Source organism: Acipenser ruthenus, chromosome 23 (assembly GCF_902713425.1).
Source record: "Acipenser ruthenus chromosome 23, fAciRut3.2 maternal haplotype, whole genome shotgun sequence".
In the NCBI taxonomy this organism is placed as follows: Eukaryota; Metazoa; Chordata; class Actinopteri; order Acipenseriformes; family Acipenseridae; genus Acipenser; species Acipenser ruthenus.
Genome location: NC_081211.1, coordinates 15,787,133 through 15,809,018, shown reverse-complemented (window position 1 = coordinate 15,809,018; position 21,886 = coordinate 15,787,133). Strand labels below are relative to the sequence as shown.

General features: G+C 41.1%; 1 protein-coding gene across 1 annotated transcript in view; it reads left to right on the top strand.

Annotated features, from left to right (window-relative positions):
• LOC117413421 (prefoldin subunit 1) overlaps positions 1 to 21,886 on the top strand; it is a 50,010-nt gene that overhangs the window by 5,018 nt on the left and 23,106 nt on the right. The window contains exon 3 of the mRNA XM_034022597.3: positions 13,871 to 13,955. Within this exon, the coding sequence (XP_033878488.3) occupies positions 13,871 to 13,955 (85 nt within the window). The remainder of the gene's footprint in view (positions 1 to 13,870; positions 13,956 to 21,886) is intronic.

Below are 21,886 nucleotides of genomic sequence, written 5' to 3'. Positions count from 1 at the left end.
GTGAAAAGTTAATATAATATAACGACAGGTATTTTAAATTGGAAATTTAAATCCTATAGTAGAGAGGTTACTCACTACAATACTTAAAATGGTTATTTGGAACACAGTAGAATGAAAGCAAAAACACTCTCCAAAGAAATCCTGTTTGTTTGTATTTCTCTGTGCAAATTCCGATGCAATTGAGGTTATCTGTCAGGCGAGGGGTTCCTTATTGCTATACCCACACATCAAGTCATTAAATCTGTGCTGTGTCATTTTTGATCGTAAATATTTTTTTATGTGACGAAGAGATGAAAAGCACCTTTCTGCTGTGCTGTGGTCAGTGGTATTGTGCAATTCAAGAGGAGCAGTTTGTGAACTTCTGGAAGTAATCTTTTAGCCACTGGCACTACAGTCATTGCATTAGAGATGGGTCAGATGCTTGTCACCTTTTTCATTTAATTTTCCCCTTGCTTCTTTTAAAATGTCAGGCATCGTAAGCAGCTGTGTGTGCAAGCGGTCAAAATCAAAGTCATTAGAATAGGTTTCCAAAGTTATTGTTGAAAACGTTATGGTTTCTCAATTAATTCAGTTTCCCAGTGTGAGATTTGTATCTTCCGTGGTGTTGTGGGGGAGGGGGTTTCTGAAGGGAGCTGAACGGAGACGTCACTGCCAGGGACCGTATATTTTTTTTTAGAAGGTTTTTTTTTTCATTTCATTTACCTGCTTTAAAGTGGTCGGGCCATGGCCCAGGTGGCCTCCCCCAGCTCCGTGGCCACTGCTTCATGCAACAATATATTACAGATTAAAATAACTGCATTTGCAATTAACTGCAGATGCCATGTCAGTTACAAAGAGGTGCCACGTCAGTTACAAAGAGGTGCCACGTCAGTTACATAATTTTGTAAAGTATGAATAAAATTATTCTGTTAATAATTCGCCATGACATTAGTCATGAGAAAAGCTGAGATTATTCAAAGTTTCATTATTTTTGAAACAACCAATCTATAGAAAGTAAAATTGACATCACAAACGTAACTGACATGGCACTTCAGCGGGGGGGGGGGGGGGCAATGTCTCTGTGATTATCACACAGTGTTGTTGTTTGTTGGTAATTTGCTATTTATACAATAATCTTAAGTATTCTAAGTGAAAAGGAATAATTACCTGCATCAGAGGGTAGGTAATTATGGGGAACACTGCTGTTGTACCCTTGAGCAAGGTACTTTACCTAGATCGCTCCAGTGTAAACCCAACTGTATAAATGGGTAATTGTATGTAAAAATAATGTGATATCTGCTAAGAAATAAATAATAATAATAATAATAATAATAATGTGGTAAAATATAGGCAGAGTTGAAAAAAATCACAGCAAGTGAAAAATCACACTGCAGGCACTGGACCACATGACATGAAAAACAAGATGGCTGCTTGTCACATGATTTGCATTAGCAGCAAATATCATTTGATTTCTGACACTGTAAATATTCCTCTAACATCATCTGCAAAATTAATTAGTAACTGATTCAAATTAATTTTAACCTCAAATGATAATTTGTTGTGGAACTACCCTCCGTTCAAACAAAATGTTTTCTACATCGGCCCACAAACTAAATCATTCCTCCTATCAGCTCGTTTTTTCTTTCACCATATTTAAGTTTGTCTTTGTTTCATCTCCAGTCACGTACTGTTTTTCAGCATTGTGATTGCCATGCATTTTGGCAAATTCAACAACGCGCAATTTCAAACCTGTTGAGTAGCATTTTTGTTTTTTGTCTGACTGTCCTACTTTATCCAGTCTCAAAGACACCTGCATTATTATAGCATTGCAGTTGCAACGAACGGAAGACTGATACGTTTACTCAGCTTTCTAACCAATAGCTGTTTGCTAGGGATTCCAGGGGCGGGTTCAGTCTGAATGTTGACAAATCAATGGCTCTGATTCATAGAGGTGGACAGCTATTGTGTTAACAGTGAAGCTGTGACATTTTCATATTCCGAAGCTTTTTTACTTATTTATTGTTGTAAAATTTGGAATCGCCAGTTGTATTTTACCCCATTTTCTTCCCAATTTGAAATGCCCAATTCGTAAGCCTGGCTCACCACTGCAACCCCCGCGGTAGAGACGAAGACGAACACACGTGTCCTCCGAAACGTGTGCCGTCAGGTGTCCACTTCTTTTCACTCTGGAGCCCCGCCATGCAGCTACCTCAGAGCTACAGCGTTGGAGGACCATGGAGCTCTGGGCTGCTTGTAGGCAGGTCTGCAGGCGCCCAGCCAGTCTACAGGGGTTGCTGGTGCGTGGTGAGCCCAGGACACCCTGGCCAAACTCAGCCGGGCGGCGCACGGACAATTGTGCACCGCCCCCTGGGAACTCCCGTCCACGACCGGCAGTGGAATGGCTTGGACTGGCAACATCCAGGCTATAGGGTGCATCCTGCACTCCAGGCGGAGTGCCTTTTCCGGATGCGCACTCAGATTTCTCTACGTACATGCATCTGGGTAAAGAGGAGGTCAGCCAAGAGTCTGAAAGCTTGCGTTTTAACATTCAAAATCACTAAGGGTATTCAGAAAACTTTTAATTGGAACAGTGGTTTTGTGTTTCTACCTAGCAACGTGACCTGAGTGCCGTAGATCCTGAAAAAAATAATTTGGTTGTTGACAGTTAAGTTTGTGTGAGCCATAACTGTGGCTGTAATAATCCCATTGTGGCACTGGTACAGTAGTTTAATATTAGACACACCGTGCATATGTCTCACCGGTGTATTAGTCGCTCCCCCCTTTTAAGGATCCCACAAAAATGCCTAGAAAATCAACTTATACAGCGGTTTTTATGGTAGGTAAGATTTACTTGTTTAATTTTCTTGTGATATTTATTTTAATATAACTTCTTAGAAAAGTCCCAGACATAGCTGTGTAATAAAAGTACCCACAGTTGGGATGTTTGACACAATAATGTTCAATATATCCTAATCAAGATTAGAACAATTAATAAAAAATACAGCCAAATAGAATTTCACAAATGAAAAACACTAAGTCATGCATTTCAACAGAAATCCTAACCTGTTTATCAGAATGCTCCCAGGTTTTCCTCAGACTATTACCTTGTTGTGTTTATGACTTATGCAGAGTGCCCCTATTATAAATACTAAAGCAGGGGTGCCAGTACTTTTGCCACGAACGAATACTTTCAATGAAATAAGTTTATTGTTTTTATAAAGATTAGTTAAATTACTATAAATGGTGTATTTTTCTTTTTGTTTTATTACAAAGTGGTTTACTAAATGCTTGTCCTTAATCTATTACCTTGAATTATGTTATAATAAGCGTAGGGGGCCAATACTTTTGTCTGCGGCTGTATCTGAAAGTGGCATGTTGCTCCAGTAACGCTGCAGTACATAAAGAACAAGGATATATGTTGAAAAGCCTCTTCCCAATGCTTCCAGGTAATTGGAAGTACTTTATGAATTACTCTTAAAAATGCTGAAAAAAGATTAATATTTTAAGTTACAAATTACAGCCCCATTTCGTTATCTGGTCTGATTAGAATCTTGACTGCAGGGCAGGAGCTGTGTCTGGTATTTACAGGTTTTTTTTCTGTGGAAACTCCATTGTTTTGATCTTGTTTGCCTGAGCAAAACAACAACAGCACTGCTTCCTGTGCCATTGTGTAGGCGCTGCAGCTGAATATCTGGAATACTCGTTTGGAATGAGCTCTGCCTTCTCAGTGTGGATGTGTTAGAATCCTCACACTGCGCTGGGACTGTCTCTGGATGGGAAACTTGACTTGTTGTTTCCACTCTTCTAGTGTATCCCCTTTTTCTTTAAAAACCACTGGTCTCCTTCCATCAGTGCCGTCCTAAATTTCTACATGTGCACTAGGGAACATGAGGGAGTTTGCCAAATTAGGAACTGCTGCTTGGGCAAAGCCTACAAAACTTTGGTTTGTCAATTCTGCAACAATTAGTCACTCCCCCCCGGTACCTGAACCAGATTCCTGCTTTCCCATATAAAAGGTTCCCACAGTAAAAGCAAAGTGTAGAAGCATAGGCAAGCATTGTAAAGTACATAGCGGTATGGTAAAGCTTCTTACAATGTGTGGTAAACTATGGTAAATGCATAGTATAACCACGAGGCAAGCATGGAAAAGCTAAAATGAGTGTGCAGGTTTGCCATGGTAAACTCTTCTAAGGGTTCTTTCCCCTTGCTTGTGATGATGTGCCCAGGAGGAGTGGGGATCTGGGTGGTATTGATACCTTACTAGTTAATCAGGAGAGGACACTGTGCAGGTTAGGATCAGGAGAGGGCACTGTGTGCAGGTTAGGATCAGGAGAGGACACTGTGTGCAGGTTGGGGGCTTCTCTCAGATGCACGTGCCGGTAGTTGCCCAGCTTGTGATTGATTTCAAGTGACCTGAAGGAAAAGCTATACCAGGTCACTGGACAACTGGAACCTAAGAGCAGTGGAAACAATTTTAGTCTCTGGAAGATTTGCTAGCACTTATTTTTATTATCAATGATATACCCATGTGTCCTGATGGTCTCTCTTATTAATTGGTTTAGAGGGAGGAGATTGTAAAAATATTAGATTGGCATACGTCTTCCAGCTATATTAGTTTTTGTTGCACATAAAACTACAGTAATTGGGGATGACAGATCATTGAAGCATGGATGTTGAATGTTATGAAAGCCATGATGCCTGCTTGTCCTCTCAACCAACTCCCTGCTATCTTATTTCTTGCGTTGGAAATGATAGCGTGATCTGAATATGGCTGCTGGAAGAAGTTACATATAAGAACTATAGTGGATGTTTAAAAGGTGTTGTCATATGGAAATAAATAGCCAGGGCTTACAAATATACTACTACTGTTGTGGAGGTTTGCCAGTGAATTGTAAATCTGTTACTTCATGTCCCAATGAAGGCCTTGCTATGTATCCTGACAGCGCTATTCATTTCTGCATGGCTATTTCAACCCCCTTCTGCCTGACATCATCGTGTTACAAAGAGCAGTCTGAGGAGAAAGCGCACAGCAGCCTGATCTTTCCAGCTTTTGTTACCATTGCCCACACAGGACAAAAAGGTATTTGAGTCTGCAACCTTCCCATGTCAGACCCAGGCATTTAAACTGCTAAACCAGCTTCTGGCACAAACAGCCCTTGATATTGAAGAGCGTTGATTCAGGCTGGGAGTGTGTTGCCTCTGAAGATTGAGAGGAAACTTTTTGACCTTACAGCTAAAACTACCTTCTGGGAATGTGAACAAACTGGGTTGTCAACAAAGAGTGTTATGAACACTACACAAATCTATTTGATTGAAGCTTCATTTAAATGCAGAAGAGAGCATTTCAGTTACCATTCTTGGCTAGTTCCACATACCCAGGCACTAATAGCACTGCCTTGGTGGCATTAGGTAGACCAAGATTTTCATTCATCAGGATCTATGACTTTGGCAGTGCAGAAAAAATGGAACCAGGGCCAACGTCGCTGGCATACCTAGAATATTTTTTTGTTGGCTAGACATTTTAGTTTGTTTTTCATGTTTTTCTTTTTTAATGCCAGCCACTATTCATGCCCTTTATGTAAATCAGTGTTAAATTAAAGAGACATTTGTCAGAACCGAAACCAAAATCAGCAGCCATTGAAATATATGTGTGAGATATTGCTGGGCTATAAATCTGTGAGCCCTCACCCTCCTGCACTGTGCAGCTCCTGTTACCAGTGTGCTACCTTTTATGGAGGCTGGGACTGCTTGACACTGTAAACAGAACTGCTTTCAGGATGTGTAACTGCAAGGAACTTTATTAATAATCATTAAAGGTGAACTCGGGATCAAATCACACATCAATCCTCAAGTTAATTAGAAGACAATGGTAGAAATTTGCCTGCCAAGTCAGAGTCTGGGAATGCATCAGCATTGGGGAGCTTCTGCAAATTTCAGTAAGCTGAGGTAATAGAAACCTCAAGTGATGGTGCTTAACTATTTCCAGTGGGGAGGGGGTGGGGGGTGGGGAGTATGAATGTATTAATCTGATATACATCAGGAGAGATGAACTAAGCTTCAGCTGCAGTGTAACGTTTTGCAACATTTTTTATTACAAAGTTTGTAGAAACAGCTATAAAATAGTAATAAAAAAAAAAAAAAAAAACTTTGGTGTTAAGAGCTTTGGAAAATGTTATGAAAGGCGCTTTAAGTACTAGAGGTGCAATCAGAAACTGATTTCTTGATTGAATTTTAGACCGTTAACAATCAATGCATTGAGAGCACTTTAGTATTCAATAAGTTCGTTTTATTACACTTTAGTGATTATAATAAATGCATTGAGAACAGTTACTAAAATGCAAGAAGACATCAATTTTTTCATTAGATTCTGGATTTCTCTTCCCAAAACAAATAGAAACGGAAGAGCTTCTAGTCCACCAATGTGCAAGGAAAGCATGTGTTTCTGGGTATCTACAGTAGCTATGGCAGCCTCCAAATAGGGCTATTGATTAGTGGATGTTTAAATAAGGCATGTAAATGTAATTGTTGCATCTCTAATTCCAGTGAAGTGTTTGATGGCTGTGCTAGCTGCTTCTGAGCTACAGCATCCCACACTCAGTTCTACAGGCCTTGCAGTCTGTTTTTGACATTCTTCCGTGACTTAGTCTTTTCTACACTAATGTCAGAAAGCACTCATTGTCTCGGTGTACAAGCTGCGTATCCAACACAAAGGCAGCAGATGTTGGCGAGAACATTGAGACAACCTGACAGGATGACATCTAAAAGCAGGAAACCTGCTGAGGAAGGAGAGGGGCCCTGACTGCAAGTGAAATGACCTGGATCAAATCCTATAACATTCAGAGAGGGGCCCTGACTGCAAGTGAAATGACCTGGATCAAATCCTATAACATTCAGAGAGGGGCCCTGACTGCAAGTGAAATGACCTGGATCAAATCCTATAACATTCAGAGAGGGGCCCTGACTGCAAGTGAAATGACCTGGATCAAATCCTATAACATTCAGAGAGGGGCCCTGACTGCAAGTGAAATGACCTGGATCAAATCCTATAACATTCAGAGAGGGGCCCTGACTGCAAGTGAAATGACCTGGATCAAATCCTATAACATTCAGAGAGGGGCCCTGACTGCAAGTGAAATGACCTGGATCAAATCCTATAACATTCAGAGAGGGGCCCTGACTGCAAGTGAAATGACCTGGATTAAATCATATAGCAACTTGTCCAGGGCCTGAAAATGTCTGTGGGTGACACTGGGTACCAGTCTTGGGAATTGGTATGGCACAACTACATTTTTTTTGGTCTAATAATATAAATGGCACATCCGATAAATGGTACAAATGCCCTTGAGGGACATCTTTCTTATTAAAATGTTTTGCATGCATTTGAAGATTGTGCATTCGGGGATTCCAATACATTTAGTGTATATGTAATACTAACAGAAACTATTACATTATTTGACAAAAGTTTAAGAAATTGAGAAAGACCTTTAGTCAAAGTGTTGGTCAGTAGTTTAAAAGAATTTCAATAATTTATTTTAGTATTGCGCCAAGATATTTAATGAGCATGCTCTTTGAGTGGGGTAAAAGGGATACAAAGCGGCCCGCCTCCATTCATTCTGCGTTTTCTTCCTCTGTGTTGGAGCGGATTGTATGAGAGGTGTTGAATAGAAAAAGGTTTCTGAGGAATGTTAGAGAAGTGGATGCCAGGGACCATGACATTAAGCAAGTGTCACAAAGACTGCTGACGGCTCACACTGTTTTGTTTGGAATAGCTGTGGAAGTGCAAGCACTGTGCTTCCAAAGTTATATGATTTGCATATCCTGACTTTCAGCACCGGAGAAAGGCTTAGTGTTTCACATGAGTGATGCTCAGTGTAGAATATAGAAGGGGTAGCGGCTGGGCTTTATTGCATCACTAAAAGGCATCAATGTTGTAATGCATAGGCAGTGTTGGACACTTTACTGAAAAAAGTAACTATTACTTGTTTCTTCCTTATTACTTAATAAAAAAAGAAGCACGTTATATTACTTGTTACATGTTACTCGTTATGAAACAGTTCCTTACGTTTTAACTATACTGGTAATTAGTTTATTAAATGTGTCAAACAAACAACATTTGACTTTGATATTGTTGCCGTCGTCCTCAGTAATCTCAAAGTAGTGGCAATACCTCCAACCATAGAAGGTAGGCTGTGATACTTGCGAAGACATTTTTTGAATTATTTCCTCCCTGATATGGTTACTTTAATGTGGTTACTGGGTAAACTGAGCGACATTTTGCTTGTTAACATAGCAACTGTACAGGGCTTGTTCGCTTTTATCCGTGTTGGGTTTTTGACAACTGCGTTAGAACTATTTTAAACAAAAAATGAATCCAGCAATGGCAAAAATAATTTATTATGAATGGAAAACCATGAATCATATTTAGTGTGGGTCTCTGTGAATTCAGACCAAGAAAGGCTGATCATTTAGGAGTTCAAAACATTTCTGTCTATCTTATTGGTGTGGTGGCCAATACGGTACCAAAACACAATTTTAGAAAAGAGAGATCATCATTTTTCATTTGTTTAGTTCATGCTTCCCTGAGCTACAGCAGAGCCTACATATGAAATGCATAACCTCCGGCTGCTGCAGGTAGTCACAGGAGCTTTCCTTCTTTAATTCAAGGGGGAGTAATGCAAACAAACCAGAAGGCTAGCAAGTTCTGGTTACTGAGTGCAAAGAAAGGTAAACTTTGAACATGAATGCGGTGTACTACCTAAAATTTGATACTGCTTTAAGATGAAATAGGAGGATTCAAATGCTGAAGACCTGTCAACATTCTGTGCGTCTGCAATCCGAAAATAACTCTTAAGTAGAAAAGGAAGAGCGCATATAAAGCCTAACTGAATGGCAGACTGTGCCGAGGAAACTTGAGATGAGAATAATGGGTTATTCATCTGCTGCTAATGTAGGAGTCCTAACAGTTGTCCTGTTACTCCTTATCTAAAGATCTCTGTGTTTGTCGTGGTTTTGTGGACTGATCTAAAAACCCTTTCCATTGCCAGCACTGGGGGTCTCTGTTCCCCCAGTCTACAATAGCAGTTATTCACCCCTGAGGAATTGTTTTGTCTTGTATTCAAAACTGACTTTACTTTGACGCAATGAATTGGACCCCAGCTAAAGTCCTATGTGTAGCAACGTGAGTGAAACTCCTAGTGCTTGTTGCACAGGAAGTGAATCAGTAGTGTGGTGGCAGGATGAGCTTAAAATGAAGTCTGGGGAAGTGATCTGCAGCAATGCCATGTAGCTTAATGATGAGGTCTGGCAATGTTTATGAAATAGCCATTCTTTTAATATTGTTAGCTCAGAAGGCATGTTGAAATATTCGGTATGATATTGGTGTGTCTTTTTAAACATTTTAATTAATTAAAGATCTGAACTTGCTTATTCTCTATCCAGTTCATGATACCAAGCCAACACCTGAAATGTAAAAGTTGAGACTAATTTAGGTTTAAATGTGTTCATACTCTTTTTATTCATGAGAAAAACAGAACAGAAGGCGACTTCAAAATGAATGTGAAGATTTTTTTTCTTGAACATTGCCTGCGGTGGAACTTGCTTAAAAAATGACAGAAAAGATTGTCTCGGGTCTTGTCCTTATTTAGCCATTGTAAAGCTACAGCTCCCACTATGGCCAGTTATGGTAGTGCTAGTCCATTTGGTTCCCCCTTACTGCATTAAGTTAATTACATTTTTAGAAGTGATTAGGGCTGTGTTCGAAGGTTCGTTCTCTTGCCAGGGATTTGAAGATTGTTTTAAACCTTCAAAGGTTCGTCAGACGCCATTCATGCAAAAGTGAACATTGTTTCCTGTCAACAGAAACTGTTTGACAATGTGTGAATGTTATAAATCACACGTTAAATGTCACTCACATGCACAATTCAGCCTTTTGATTTAGTATAATGCATATTACGTAAACAAAAGTTGTTGTATTATTTATATAAAATCCACTACCAAATTCTTATACGCAGCAACTCTATATGGCGCCAGTGCTGGGTACTGGAGCAGGGTATGGTATCCAAAGCACTGGGGGGAGGGGTTGTAGATCTCAGTAAAATATGTACTGATTACATTGTGTACAAGTCCGTGTAAGAGAAGTGCTATGGTAGAATAAGTATGAAACATGCAAAATATACGCTAACACTAATCCATGTTAATTTTGAAAACTGAGCACCGTCTGTCCCTCACCTCTCCAGTTCGTCTTATCCAGAGGCAAACCTTCAATTTATTAATTCACCATCATGACAGCAAAGCGTTTTATAGCTTAAGCTGTGTTACAAGAAATGTCTTGGAAACCCCCCTGCTGTTTTGGGATTTTTTTGTTAAATGCCCAGACGACCAATATTATTATTATTAGTAGTATTAATATTTTTAGTAGCAGTGAAATGTGACTGATAACCTGCTTGGAACGGTCACTGTTAAATAAAGCTTTGTTTTGCCTCAGTCCGCTGCAGTTGGTGCTGCTGCAATGCAAGCTTACTGTATATATCACAAACATCTTCAATTACGTGTAAACAACATGCATTTTTATTTTTATTTAAATTATAAAAACATGATTACTGTTCTATATAATGTATTTTTAAACTATATGTGAATGTTTTATTCCATTTATATGGATAATGGTAAAATAATAGGATTTTTAGTCCAATATAAACAAGTAGCTATGGTGATGTCACTAGTAAATTATGCAAATGAGTACCATCGAAGGTTAGAACCTTCCTTCGGTAATGTGTTCGGATCCTTCGAAGGTCAAAATGTACCCTTCGTTGCAGCCCTAGAAATGATTAACCCGGGATAGCCTTGTTTGTTGTAGGCTTCCCTGGACTTGTGACTGGGTGGGACTGGGAGCAGTGTGCGTCTCTAGCAGTGCACCTTCATCTTTATGACAGTTTCTGGAGGGTTGCATACACATTTCACTCTCGATGAAACTCTTTATTGAAGGGCATCCCACAAAGACACAATGGATCCTATTCACTGAAAAGATAAGAATTTGTATATTTAAATCTGCGTCTATTTGAAGTCTATTTTCAGCAGCAAGGTGTTTTATTGGTTTTGGAATTTCAGAAAGTTAAGTAAGTCCGAATTCTTCTACCATAAAGACTGTCCCACCTGCACATTTGGATTTCATTTGAGATGGGGCTGGGTGCACCAGCAGGCTAATTTTATTAGAAGTTGTTCTTTATCACAAATGCAACTTGCATTCTGGCACTGATTGGCCATCTTCATTTTAAACAAGGCCCAATCAGTGACTGTGTTACCAGAGCCATTGTTCAGCACCATTCATGGGAACTAAATTCACAAGCATCAGGTCGAATAATCAAATAAAAGGGAGCAAAAGCAGATATTAGAGGGCCTCCGAACATTTCCTGTGCCATTGTCAGACTCTCCAGAAATGCGTTGCTCTTTGTTGATACTACCAGCGATTGCAGGTCAGATACTGACTTTGACAGAATTTCAGCATTCGTGGTTGTATGCTCTCATATGTTCCACATTTCATTTACTCTTATCAAATTAAAAAATGTAATATATACTTTCTGTGCTTTTTCTTGTTAATGAGGGGTTAAAAGTTTTCCCAGGCCAATCAGAGTTTTGCATGTGGGCGCAAGGTTGAATAAGCCTGGTGTTCCATTGAAAAAAACAATTGCTTTCAAATTCACGTTTCTCATCAAGAAATTAAGACAAGCGCAGTGAACCGTACTGCATTCCAAAAAAGATTTGCACAGTTTGCTATAGTTTTGTCTTTTAGCTTATCCCAGGAACAATCCTTCTATTCGGGCTTGTGACTCAGAATCTAGGAGGATGATCAGTTCTCACAGGATCTCTTCCAGTCGTGCCCTGCTCAATTGAAACCTCTGCGGAAGGCAAAGGTTCCGAGGTTTGTTTTGGCAGAGTTTCAGTAGCTTTGCTGCTTGAATGACTGTCTCAGTGTGTGCTGGGGAATTTCCCATCTCCCGGGTTGGAATGACTCACTGTCAACCAATGCATCGTTAATGAGCTAGTTAAAGAAACTTCAGTGACTCTAGTAATACCCCCACAAATACTATTAATAACCTGTTACAGGTGTCACTTCATGAGTGATACCATCAGACCACTGCAGAAACCCTTGCATACCAAGAAAATAACAACCTCTGACAAGTAAACGTTCAATCTACAGGGACCTGCAATTCATATTGCCCGACGCTCGGGACAACAACATTTGTGTGAGCGACAAGTTTTGCCAGATGGCTTCCAAGAGAGCCTCTGGCAAGGCACAGACTAATCTTTTAACACGTTATTTAAATTTTTTGTAAATTGGCAAATAAGTGATGCTGCTTTCTTAATACATGAACCTGACATTTAAATGCAGCAATCTAGTAGTGTTCAAAAATACTATAGTTGCTAAGGTGTTAGCGGATTAGAAAAAGTCGTGTTTTGTAATTTATAAAATTATTTCCAAGTCTACTTTGTGGTCAAGTGTGTACTTGGGATGTTTAAAACAAAAACAAAAAAAAACAGGAAGTTTGCTGTTCAGAAGCATTTCAAGACAAACTTTCCCTGGCAAAAAAATGTAATGATTTATTTTTTTAATTCGATTTTAGTGTTCCTATTTTTTTTTTTTACTAGATTTGAACAGAAACGATATTAGTTATTTATTGGACATGCACAATCCATTGTTTTCTGAAACTATTAAAACATAGAGATTGACTAATTTGTTTATAGTGATAGAAATGAAATGCTTATATATGCGATTATCTGTACAATATTCTACTATTATTTTAAAATAAAACAGCCTGTAAATCTCATGATAATGGGTTTATGTATTGATTAATGTATGTATTTATTTTTCAGTGAGAGCAGTGCAGGGAACGAATGTTGCCCAACCACCCCCCACCCCCCCAAAAAAAGCCATCCGGGTATGAAACCAAGGACAAGTAGATGTTTTTGGTTTTAAGGACAAGTAGGTTTTTCCCACGGACAAAAAGTTTTTTTTCAGAAATTGCACACCCCTGAATCTAGAAGTGTTTTAGGATAACAAGACCCCCCCCCCCACACACACACACAATTGAGTTGGTACCCCAGTACACAAGTTGTGACAGTCCTCATTGCAGAAAAACAAATGAAGAATAAGTATCTCACCTAGTCTGTCACATTGGTAGTACATGGTCTAGCCTGGTGTATGTAATAAAATAAGAAATTCCACAGCTACCAAGCAATGATGTCAATGCCCCATGAAGAGGTGGTTTCATTCTAGTCATAGCAGTGTGGTGCGGTGACATGAACCTGTATCTGTGGATTCAGAATGGGATGACCATCCATTTGGAACATTGTTCTAGTGCACATACACAGGGGATCAGAACACAGACTCATAATAGATGTGCTGTTCCTGGTCTTCACTGTTAAATGTACGAGTGCTTAGTAACATCGCAGCACTGGGCATGTCAAGGATGACAGTTTGAGGAGGCGTGTCCAGGTGCTTCACAGTTTTGGTTTAGTTTATCCCTATCCCTGTCCCTGAATGAGAATTGTTTCTCTGGTTCCCTCCATTGCAGGCATGCGCTCCTACCCCTATTTGGTTTTGGAGAAGGAAATATATGTTTCATGTGAAATTTGCCAGTAACATAAACCACAACAAATGCAACATTTCTCTTAAGGCTTGCATGAAAGCCGCACACATCATCAATTTTTAAATGTACTTTTGTTTTTTTAGCAGCAATTAGCTAGTGATAAAATAATTGGCCAGCCATAGTGTTTTATTTTTTATTTTTTTTGCCCTGTGTTTGGGAGCTAGAGTAAGCTTGTTGTTGGAAGGTTTTGGCAGTTGTGTATTTCAGCTTGTCTCGGATTCTAATATTGTGTAATGTTGTTGTTTTAGGTTTATCCTGCAGTCTAAAGAAGTGATTCATAATCAACTCCTGGAAAAGCAGAAGGGAGCAGATGAGAAAATAAAGGAACTTGAGGTGAGTCCTGAACCAGGGCTGTAGTGTTTCACTGTGGAGAAGGAGAAAGGCAGGCACCTGTTTCAGTCAAAATCATTATACCGAGGTGTTGTCGATTCATTACAGATCGGAAATGACATGAGTGAAGATCAGTGCTAACCTGGGCCTGTGAGTCCGTCTGTATGAGACTGTCATTGAGCCCTCGCTGGTTACTTGCTGAGCTGGTATACATGTCAGGGAAAAGGCGCTGGGCTTTCACAAGCCAAAAATCCCCACTTTGTGAGAAGCAACAGCAGCATGCCCATGTCTAGCTCTACAGTGTCCTTGGAAAATGCTGTAAGAATTCATTTTATTGATGTTTCTCTTTGACACCATGCCAAGAGATTCTCAAAATTGCATTTTTTTACATTTCTTGGATCTTGGATCGTGGATCTTGGATGTATGTACACGTGTGCTGTAACTGGAACTAAAATCAGTTTTGTTATTCTAAAAAATTGTAATATATATTTGATCTGAACATCCTGCATATGCTTTGGTAAACATTTCTCAACTCTCTCAGAGAAACTGGAGTATGTGAACTCCTCAGTGCTATGAAAAAGGAGTGTTTGTGGTTCAGGCATTGGGGCTCCCTCTTTTGTTTCCTTGCCTAAGAGAGACTAAACAAGCAATGATACAGGAAAGAGAAACTCTGGCCTCTGGTGTTCTGTGGATAAATGTGATCATGTTGCGAGTATATTTCATATCGCTCAGGGGTGTCGGGCTCTGTCAAAGAGTGCAAGTGAACAGAATCCACTCAACATGTTTAGAGGTAGCCACAAAACACTTATGAATGTATTAGAAGTCATTGCATCTAAATAATAAAACAGATGTAAGGCTGATAATGTATTTGATCTGTTTATGTAGAAGATGTTGTGGTTTAAACTTTTTTTGTCAGTTACATTCTGAGAGTGAGATCTACACTCTGGGTACGTACTACATTCTAATAGGGATTTGACTTGTGCTGTATATACAGTAATTTTTTTACTTTGGATATTTAATGTAAAAATACAAGGAAACCTGTACGCCCACGACCCACAATAGGTGTTACTGATGGAAAGAGCTGCTGCTCTCCCTGGAGAGTCCACGACCCGCTTTCCCTTGGCTCAGGGCAGTGAATGGAGTGTGGTGACGGATTGCTGCCCTGCTTGCCTCAGAGGAATTCCCCAGGAGGCTGTCTCAGGGCAGTGGATGCAGTGTGAAGATCAGGAGGCTGTCTCAGGGCAGTGGATGCAGTGTGGAGATCAGGAGGCTGTCTCAGGGCAGTGGATGGAGTGGAGGTGGATTGCTGTGCTGTGCTGTGCTGGTGCTGACGCTGCAGTGTCTGAACTCGCCTCTCCAGCCCCAGTGCCTCACAGACTGCTCTGTAGCAGAGCTCCAACTCTCCCAGTGTTCCCATGCCAAGCTCTTGCATTTTCTCCGTCTCAAGGCGCCCCTTTCTGTCTCCCTTAGAAAGCTCCATTGTTTTGTCTCCTTCCGCATGGCACGATACATTCACTCACACAGATGCTTTTTCTATTTCTGTTGGAGTTAAATTACTTGAATGCAGTTGTGTTAGTCATTGGTCAAAATGTTTAGTCTGCTGGGTAGTTTTATCTTAGAATGTTAAAATATTTCTGTTACAACAGTGGTTAAAAATAAGGATTACCCTGAATGCTAGCATATATCAACATTGTCCATGCTTGTACCCTTCAGAGGATGCATTTTCCTGAGGGGGTTATATTGTAGGTGTCTGTGCAGTACATCTGTCCGTGTGTATTTCACTGTTGTACCAATAGGCCCTTGTGTCTACATTTTATTGAGAGTATTGGAATCTGGAGATATAGAGAGATGTCTTTTTTTACATGTACATATGGTGAAGTAGTTCTTTCATGTTAATAATGGAAGGTTAGATTTTGTATTTACAGGGCGGAGGGATTTGTACACTACTTGCTATATTCTGAAATGGAATTCGGTGACGTTAGTGTCGTTGTTCTGCACCACAATGGTTTGGGTGCATCATGCTCATGATCTAACGTTGACTGCCACAACAGGCTTTCTGTTCGAGATGAAATCAAGCTTGAGTTCAGTTGTCTAGTCTATACGCACTCTCTCACAGCTAACAACCAACATTCTCACATGAATTTCTGGAGGGCCTCTTTTGTAGCCCCTCCAGCAGTGTCTGCTCGTTCCACTTCAGCTTGGCAGCTGTGCAGTTGCTATTACTTGTGTCTGTCTGCTGAATCTAATCCTGGTATTGAGTGTGTTTTCTTCCTTTGCTAATACTGGATTTACCTCTCCTGAACTGCCTGTCCTAGCTTACCCCTTTCAGACTGGTGTCTGGGGCGGCCATGCAGCTACACTCGAGGATCGCAGCTATTGATCCAGCACAGCTTTGATGACAGAGCCTGTGGTCCCTGTTTGATGACAGAGCCTGTGTTCCCTGTTTGCTTAGTGTGCTGTAATATTTGTTTTTGATGACATCTTTCCTTAAAGATAATGTTTTTGGCACCCCCCCTATCTCTTTGTCCAAGTATGAGAAGACAGAGTCTGTTTTGGGAGAGATTGTCTGAAAGCTGCAGTGTTTGAAGCCCTCAGAGCCAGCAGAGTTATCAGAGCTAGATAAAGAGACGGAACTTGTGTTCTGTAGCAGGAAATAATGTTTCTATTCTGGAGTTTTGTGTCTACAATCTGTATATGGACTTTTACAGTATGACAATCTGACTTCCTTAGTTTTTCTTTGTTGATTATTGACATGTGATATGCTCGCTCTCCCAGCACTGCTATTCTGGGAACTTTTAGTAGACAGGCGTTGGCAGGGCAATACTGAAAATAACACGTGGGAGGACTATTGGGGACTTTCTCCAGCTCTTGGCGGTGCTGAAAGGCTGAAGATGAGGTGACCTTTTTTGTAAAGCGTTCTTTTGAAAGTGCTGACACAGACGTCACTCAGTTCGTCTGCTTTGTCCACTCTGCTGCAGTGATGCTGCCCACTCACTGGTACCCTAGCACCATTCAGAAGGGATTTAGGAAATAGAGAGCAAGTGCTTTCACACACCCGCACTCCTTCCATGATACAGCAGGGCACGAGTCACAGCATGGCCTGCACTGCTCTGCGTTATCATGTCAGTGAATCTGAATAAAAGTTAGACCTTTTCGTTTATTTTATATTTCAAATTTAGGAGAGACAAAGGCACTGTTTACAGTTCGGTACCATGAGAGCCTCCCCTCACAGCTCTGCACCTCAGTCCTGAGCTGAACAGCCCCTGCCTGCAGTCACTCCTGGGCCTCTCGAGCACAGACCTCACTGCGGTGGTTTAGTGGTGTGGAGGATATCCTCTGGGGGTTCAGTGTAGATTCATTTCAAAGGCATCCAGAGACGAGAGCTCCTCATGGCTCTTGTACAAGAGATTCAAGTGTGTTTATTATGTTTTGTGGACCATGGTATCCTGGGCAGACAGCTGCTGCATATTGACTAGTTTCAGACATTTAGACAAAGTGATAATAACAAATACAAACATCACACTGCGCCTCTTCATACATATGACACACACCCACCAGTTACAAGCCATGCTGTGCTGATTCATTTCTTCCAGCTTTTATTGGTCCTCTCCAAAGTTACTGCTGGCTGAGAGAGCAGACGTTTTGAGTGACTGCAGGGGTGTGCAATTCATATCACCCGACGCCCGGGACAACAAGATTTGTGTGAGGGACAACAGATTTTACTGTTATACTCTGCATGTCGGACAAGTACTTTTTTTCTTCTTTTGTCGCAACGTTCTTTTGCTAGAAAAACTCCCCTAGATTTCTAGGGAGTCACGCAAGGTCCTGAAAACTAAACTCTCGCATATAAAAAAAAAAAAATGCTCAACTAAACATCAAAGCAAAAAATATATACAGAGTACACATCCTTTTAATTCACAAACCGTCAGTCACACACAGTAACAAACGCATTTAAATTAATGCAACAATACCATTACATTGCCTTTGTCTTCAGTAATGCTGCGCTTTAAAATCATGGTATATACTGTAACTGAACCCAAAACCTAAGATACTGAAATGTTGCAGCTCAGAATAAAATGTATCTCTATTGGCCTTGGTGTGTGAAGTCTGACGTAGTTTGAATCTTTTCAATTATTATTTTTGTTTTAGCAAGCCTCACTTATCAATCTTTTAAAATGATATAATCACAGGTTGTACCAGGGAAGCTACTCAGAACATTAGATAATGATTCATCCAAATGAAAAGTTCTGAAACATGGCCAATCGACCATGCACATGACCGTATGTTGAACCCTAAATGCATTATCTGGATTCTAGGAATTAATTTGGTTAGCAGTGCAGCGTACAGTAATTTGGAACAGTGCAAGTCAACTCTATAGTTGAACATGAAACAGTTATCCAACGTTACGTCTTTTAACACATGTTGTAGAAATGTTAATGCACACAGTAAGAGGCCAAGGTGATGCAACCGGTTTACTGGCATGTCATGCATTTCACCAAGGGGAGCTGGGTTTGAATATTCTGAATAATCAGAAAAAAAAAAAAAAAAAAAAAAAAATCCACTGTGGGCACAATGGCCATCTAATATATTTACTGTGGACGGGGCAGATCGTCTGTGCTTTTCCCATTGAAGGAAATATAGGCCCCTGACTCAAAAATAGAAACAGTCTGTTGAAACTCAGTTGTGAAGCACTATAAATACATCAAGGCATTTGGAATAAACACTGTAGTTTACACAAAGGGCTTCTGTGTGAAATAGTTTGTGTTATGTTTTTACATGCTAGCTTGAATATATCTTTAAAATGGTTAAAATAGCTCATAAAATAATTCTATAAATAGTACCTGCTGTGTACTTCCATTCTCTATGGAAGTGCGTCACAGGAAAGATTGATGGAATTGCTGTGTTATCAGTAACTGCTTTCATTTCGAATGACTTCATTTGGTGTTCAATATAAAATACATTTTTAGCTTTCCTACTTGTATATAATCCTGTTAGAATCACAGCACCTGTAAAGTATTGCCAGGAGACTTGTTTCGGTGTGTTTCGTGGTGTCAGGATGACCAGGTTAAACCTAAACTGGCCCCATTACAGGAAAACCTGTAGAAGCACAAAGTACAAATGCATGGGCCTCTGAGAGCGGGCGCTGCGGCGTTACCCCCGAGAGCGGGCGCTGCGGCGTTACCCCCGAGAGCGGGCGCTGCGGCGTTACCCCCGAGAGCGGGTGCGGCAGCGTTACCCCCGAGAGCGGCGCGGCGGCGTTACCCCCGAGAGCGGGCGCTGCGGCGTTACCCCCGAGAGCGGACGTTACCCCCGAGAGCGGGCGCGGCGGCGTTACCCCCGAGAGCGGGCGCTGCGGCGTTACCCCCGAGAGCGGGCGTTACCCCCGAGAGCGGGCGCGGCGGCGTTACCCCCGAGAGCGGGCGCTGCGGCGTTACCCCCGAGATCGGGCGCTGCGGCGTTACCCCCGAGAGCGGGCGCTGCGGCGTTACCCCCGAGAGCGGGCGCTGCGGCGTTACCCCCGAGAGCGGGCGCTGCGGCGTTACCCCCGAGAGCGGGCGCTGCGGCGTTACCCCCGAGAGCGGGCGCGGCGGCGTTACCCCCGAGAGCTAGCGCGGCGGCGTTACCCCCGAGAGCGGGCGCGGCGGCGTTACCCCCGAGAGCTAGCGCGGCGGCGTTACCCCCGAGAGCGGGCGCGGCGGCGTTACCCCCATAGTTAAGGCATGCTTGTTCATTCAACCCTACATAGCTTTGGCTTCCTCATACATCATTTTTCAAGCAGTTTATTGCTGCCATTCATTATGAAACACTAGCTTCCTGTTTTGTATTCTATTTAGTCAACATGCAGAGATTCTCTGTATGACCTGAATGTACAAACCATATGACTCCCTGTTCAGTACACTTTGCCAGGTTTCACGTATAATGCGGCAAACTTAACTGTGTCTTTTTAGAAAAGTCTTGACTCCAAACTGTAATTTTGACAAAACCAGTACCCGCACATACAGAGGATCCTCTTAATCACGTAATAATCGCAGGCTCAAAACATTTGAGTTTATCATGTCATAGCCAAATGCAGTGTGAAACGTATATAGGAGACTCGGAGTGTACGATGGCAGCTTGGTGAAGACTGGTGCAGAATCAAGGCACTTGCGTCTGAGTGAGATGGACAGATAGGATCAACGCATCAGAGTCTCTATTTTATTAATCACCCTAAAAAAAAAAAAAAAAATTGGGAATATTGTTATTAAACTGTCTAGTTTCTTGTGCCTTTAAGTTGAGTCTTAAATGCGCAGTGTGTTCCGTGACACACTGTCTAACCCTCTCCACTGTATTGAACTGTAAGGATCTTTTCTCAAAGGCTGTGTGCATCACCAGGGGGTTTCTTAAACCATCCACACTTACAGCACTGGAAGGCAAAAATGCCAGCAAAAATGTTCCATTGATTACATTGTTCTCATGGAATGTGAATTAGTTACAATCCTTGTTATTTTTAGTGTTGGTGCTTGGTAGTTCTCATCGTGTTTATTTCCTTTTGATAAGGTGGCTGGGGGTTTATATATATATATATATATATATATATATATAGAAAACAAAAACAAACTCAAGAGTAAGAAGTGAGCAAGTAAAGCAGTGTTTCTCAGATGCGTCCGCAGATGAGCCACACAAACCCTCCCAGTCCGGCCCATCGGCTCCTCTCTTAATCCACCTCTCACTGCTGCCTGCCATGCAGATTCCATTCAGCCCGTTTCACTCCTGGGCTGGGCGGTTTGCATTCTTACTCCTCTGACTGCTTCCTTTCATGAGCCCTGCTTTTTGCAAGAATCTTTTTTTATTGGAAATCCACTGAACTTCTGTAAAATATATACAGCCTTAAATGAAGGTCGTCATTGCAAACATGTTTTTATAACCCTGACAATTGTCATGCAGTGTCCCTGTGTTGCTCCCAGTCCCACTGATGATGAACCCTGGCATGACCATGTGACTCCAGGTTCAGTTTTTTTTCCCAACTCACTGCAATGCATTCTGGTACTTGCAGTCCTGCATCTTTTAGTGAAGAGAGAAGGTACACAAGGAGTGTTTAATGTCCACAGCCCAGATAGTGTAGCACAGTGCCCTCCTTTACCATACCGTATAAGAAGCTTTAAAGGTGATAGGCATTTTCACCGTTCAAAGTTGTTACTTTACATAATGATATTTGCGGGTATTGTTTCCTTTCTTAAAAAAAAGAAGTGTGTGTGTATATGTATAATATATAATTACACTACCTTCAGCCCGTTTTTTAGCTGAGAAACAGAATCGCCCGAAGTTCAGAAAACTGCAATTCGCCCCTTGGCCGCGAGCCAAGGTCTGTGACGTCAACTTTGCCGCTGTGGTTTAGAAAGCACATTGGCACAATGTAATCCGATGAAATACAGTACTCTCTCGCTATAAATCCCAATTATTAGGAACAATTTAATATACCGTTTCTTACAAATAATGATCAGTGGGAATACAAAACAGTTTATAAGGATTGCAACATTACATTTAGAGACAAGCTGTTCTTTTTCAACCCTGTTATCATATCCTCTGTTCTGTGTAGGAAATCTTATCTCCTTTTATCAAGGATAAACTGTGAATGAGATGATATCCACAGGTTGGTGAGGCAATCGAATCCTGGTCTCCCTAACAACAGTATCCTACTACTACCTTAGTATTGTGCGCTGATGTTGTTGGTGTGGCATTGGGAAGGTTGATCATAAATGACACACTACACTATCAAAGGGATTTTATTACTATTGAACTGCTATGCTATGGTGATTAATCTTTTATCAGGGTAGCAGCAGGGCAGTGAAGCACAGTTGGTTTGTCTGTGCGTGTGTCTGTGTGATATAAATGCTTGTCTGGACATATTTGCTAACAATCGTATAATCTTGACGTCACTGTCAAGTAACTGATAC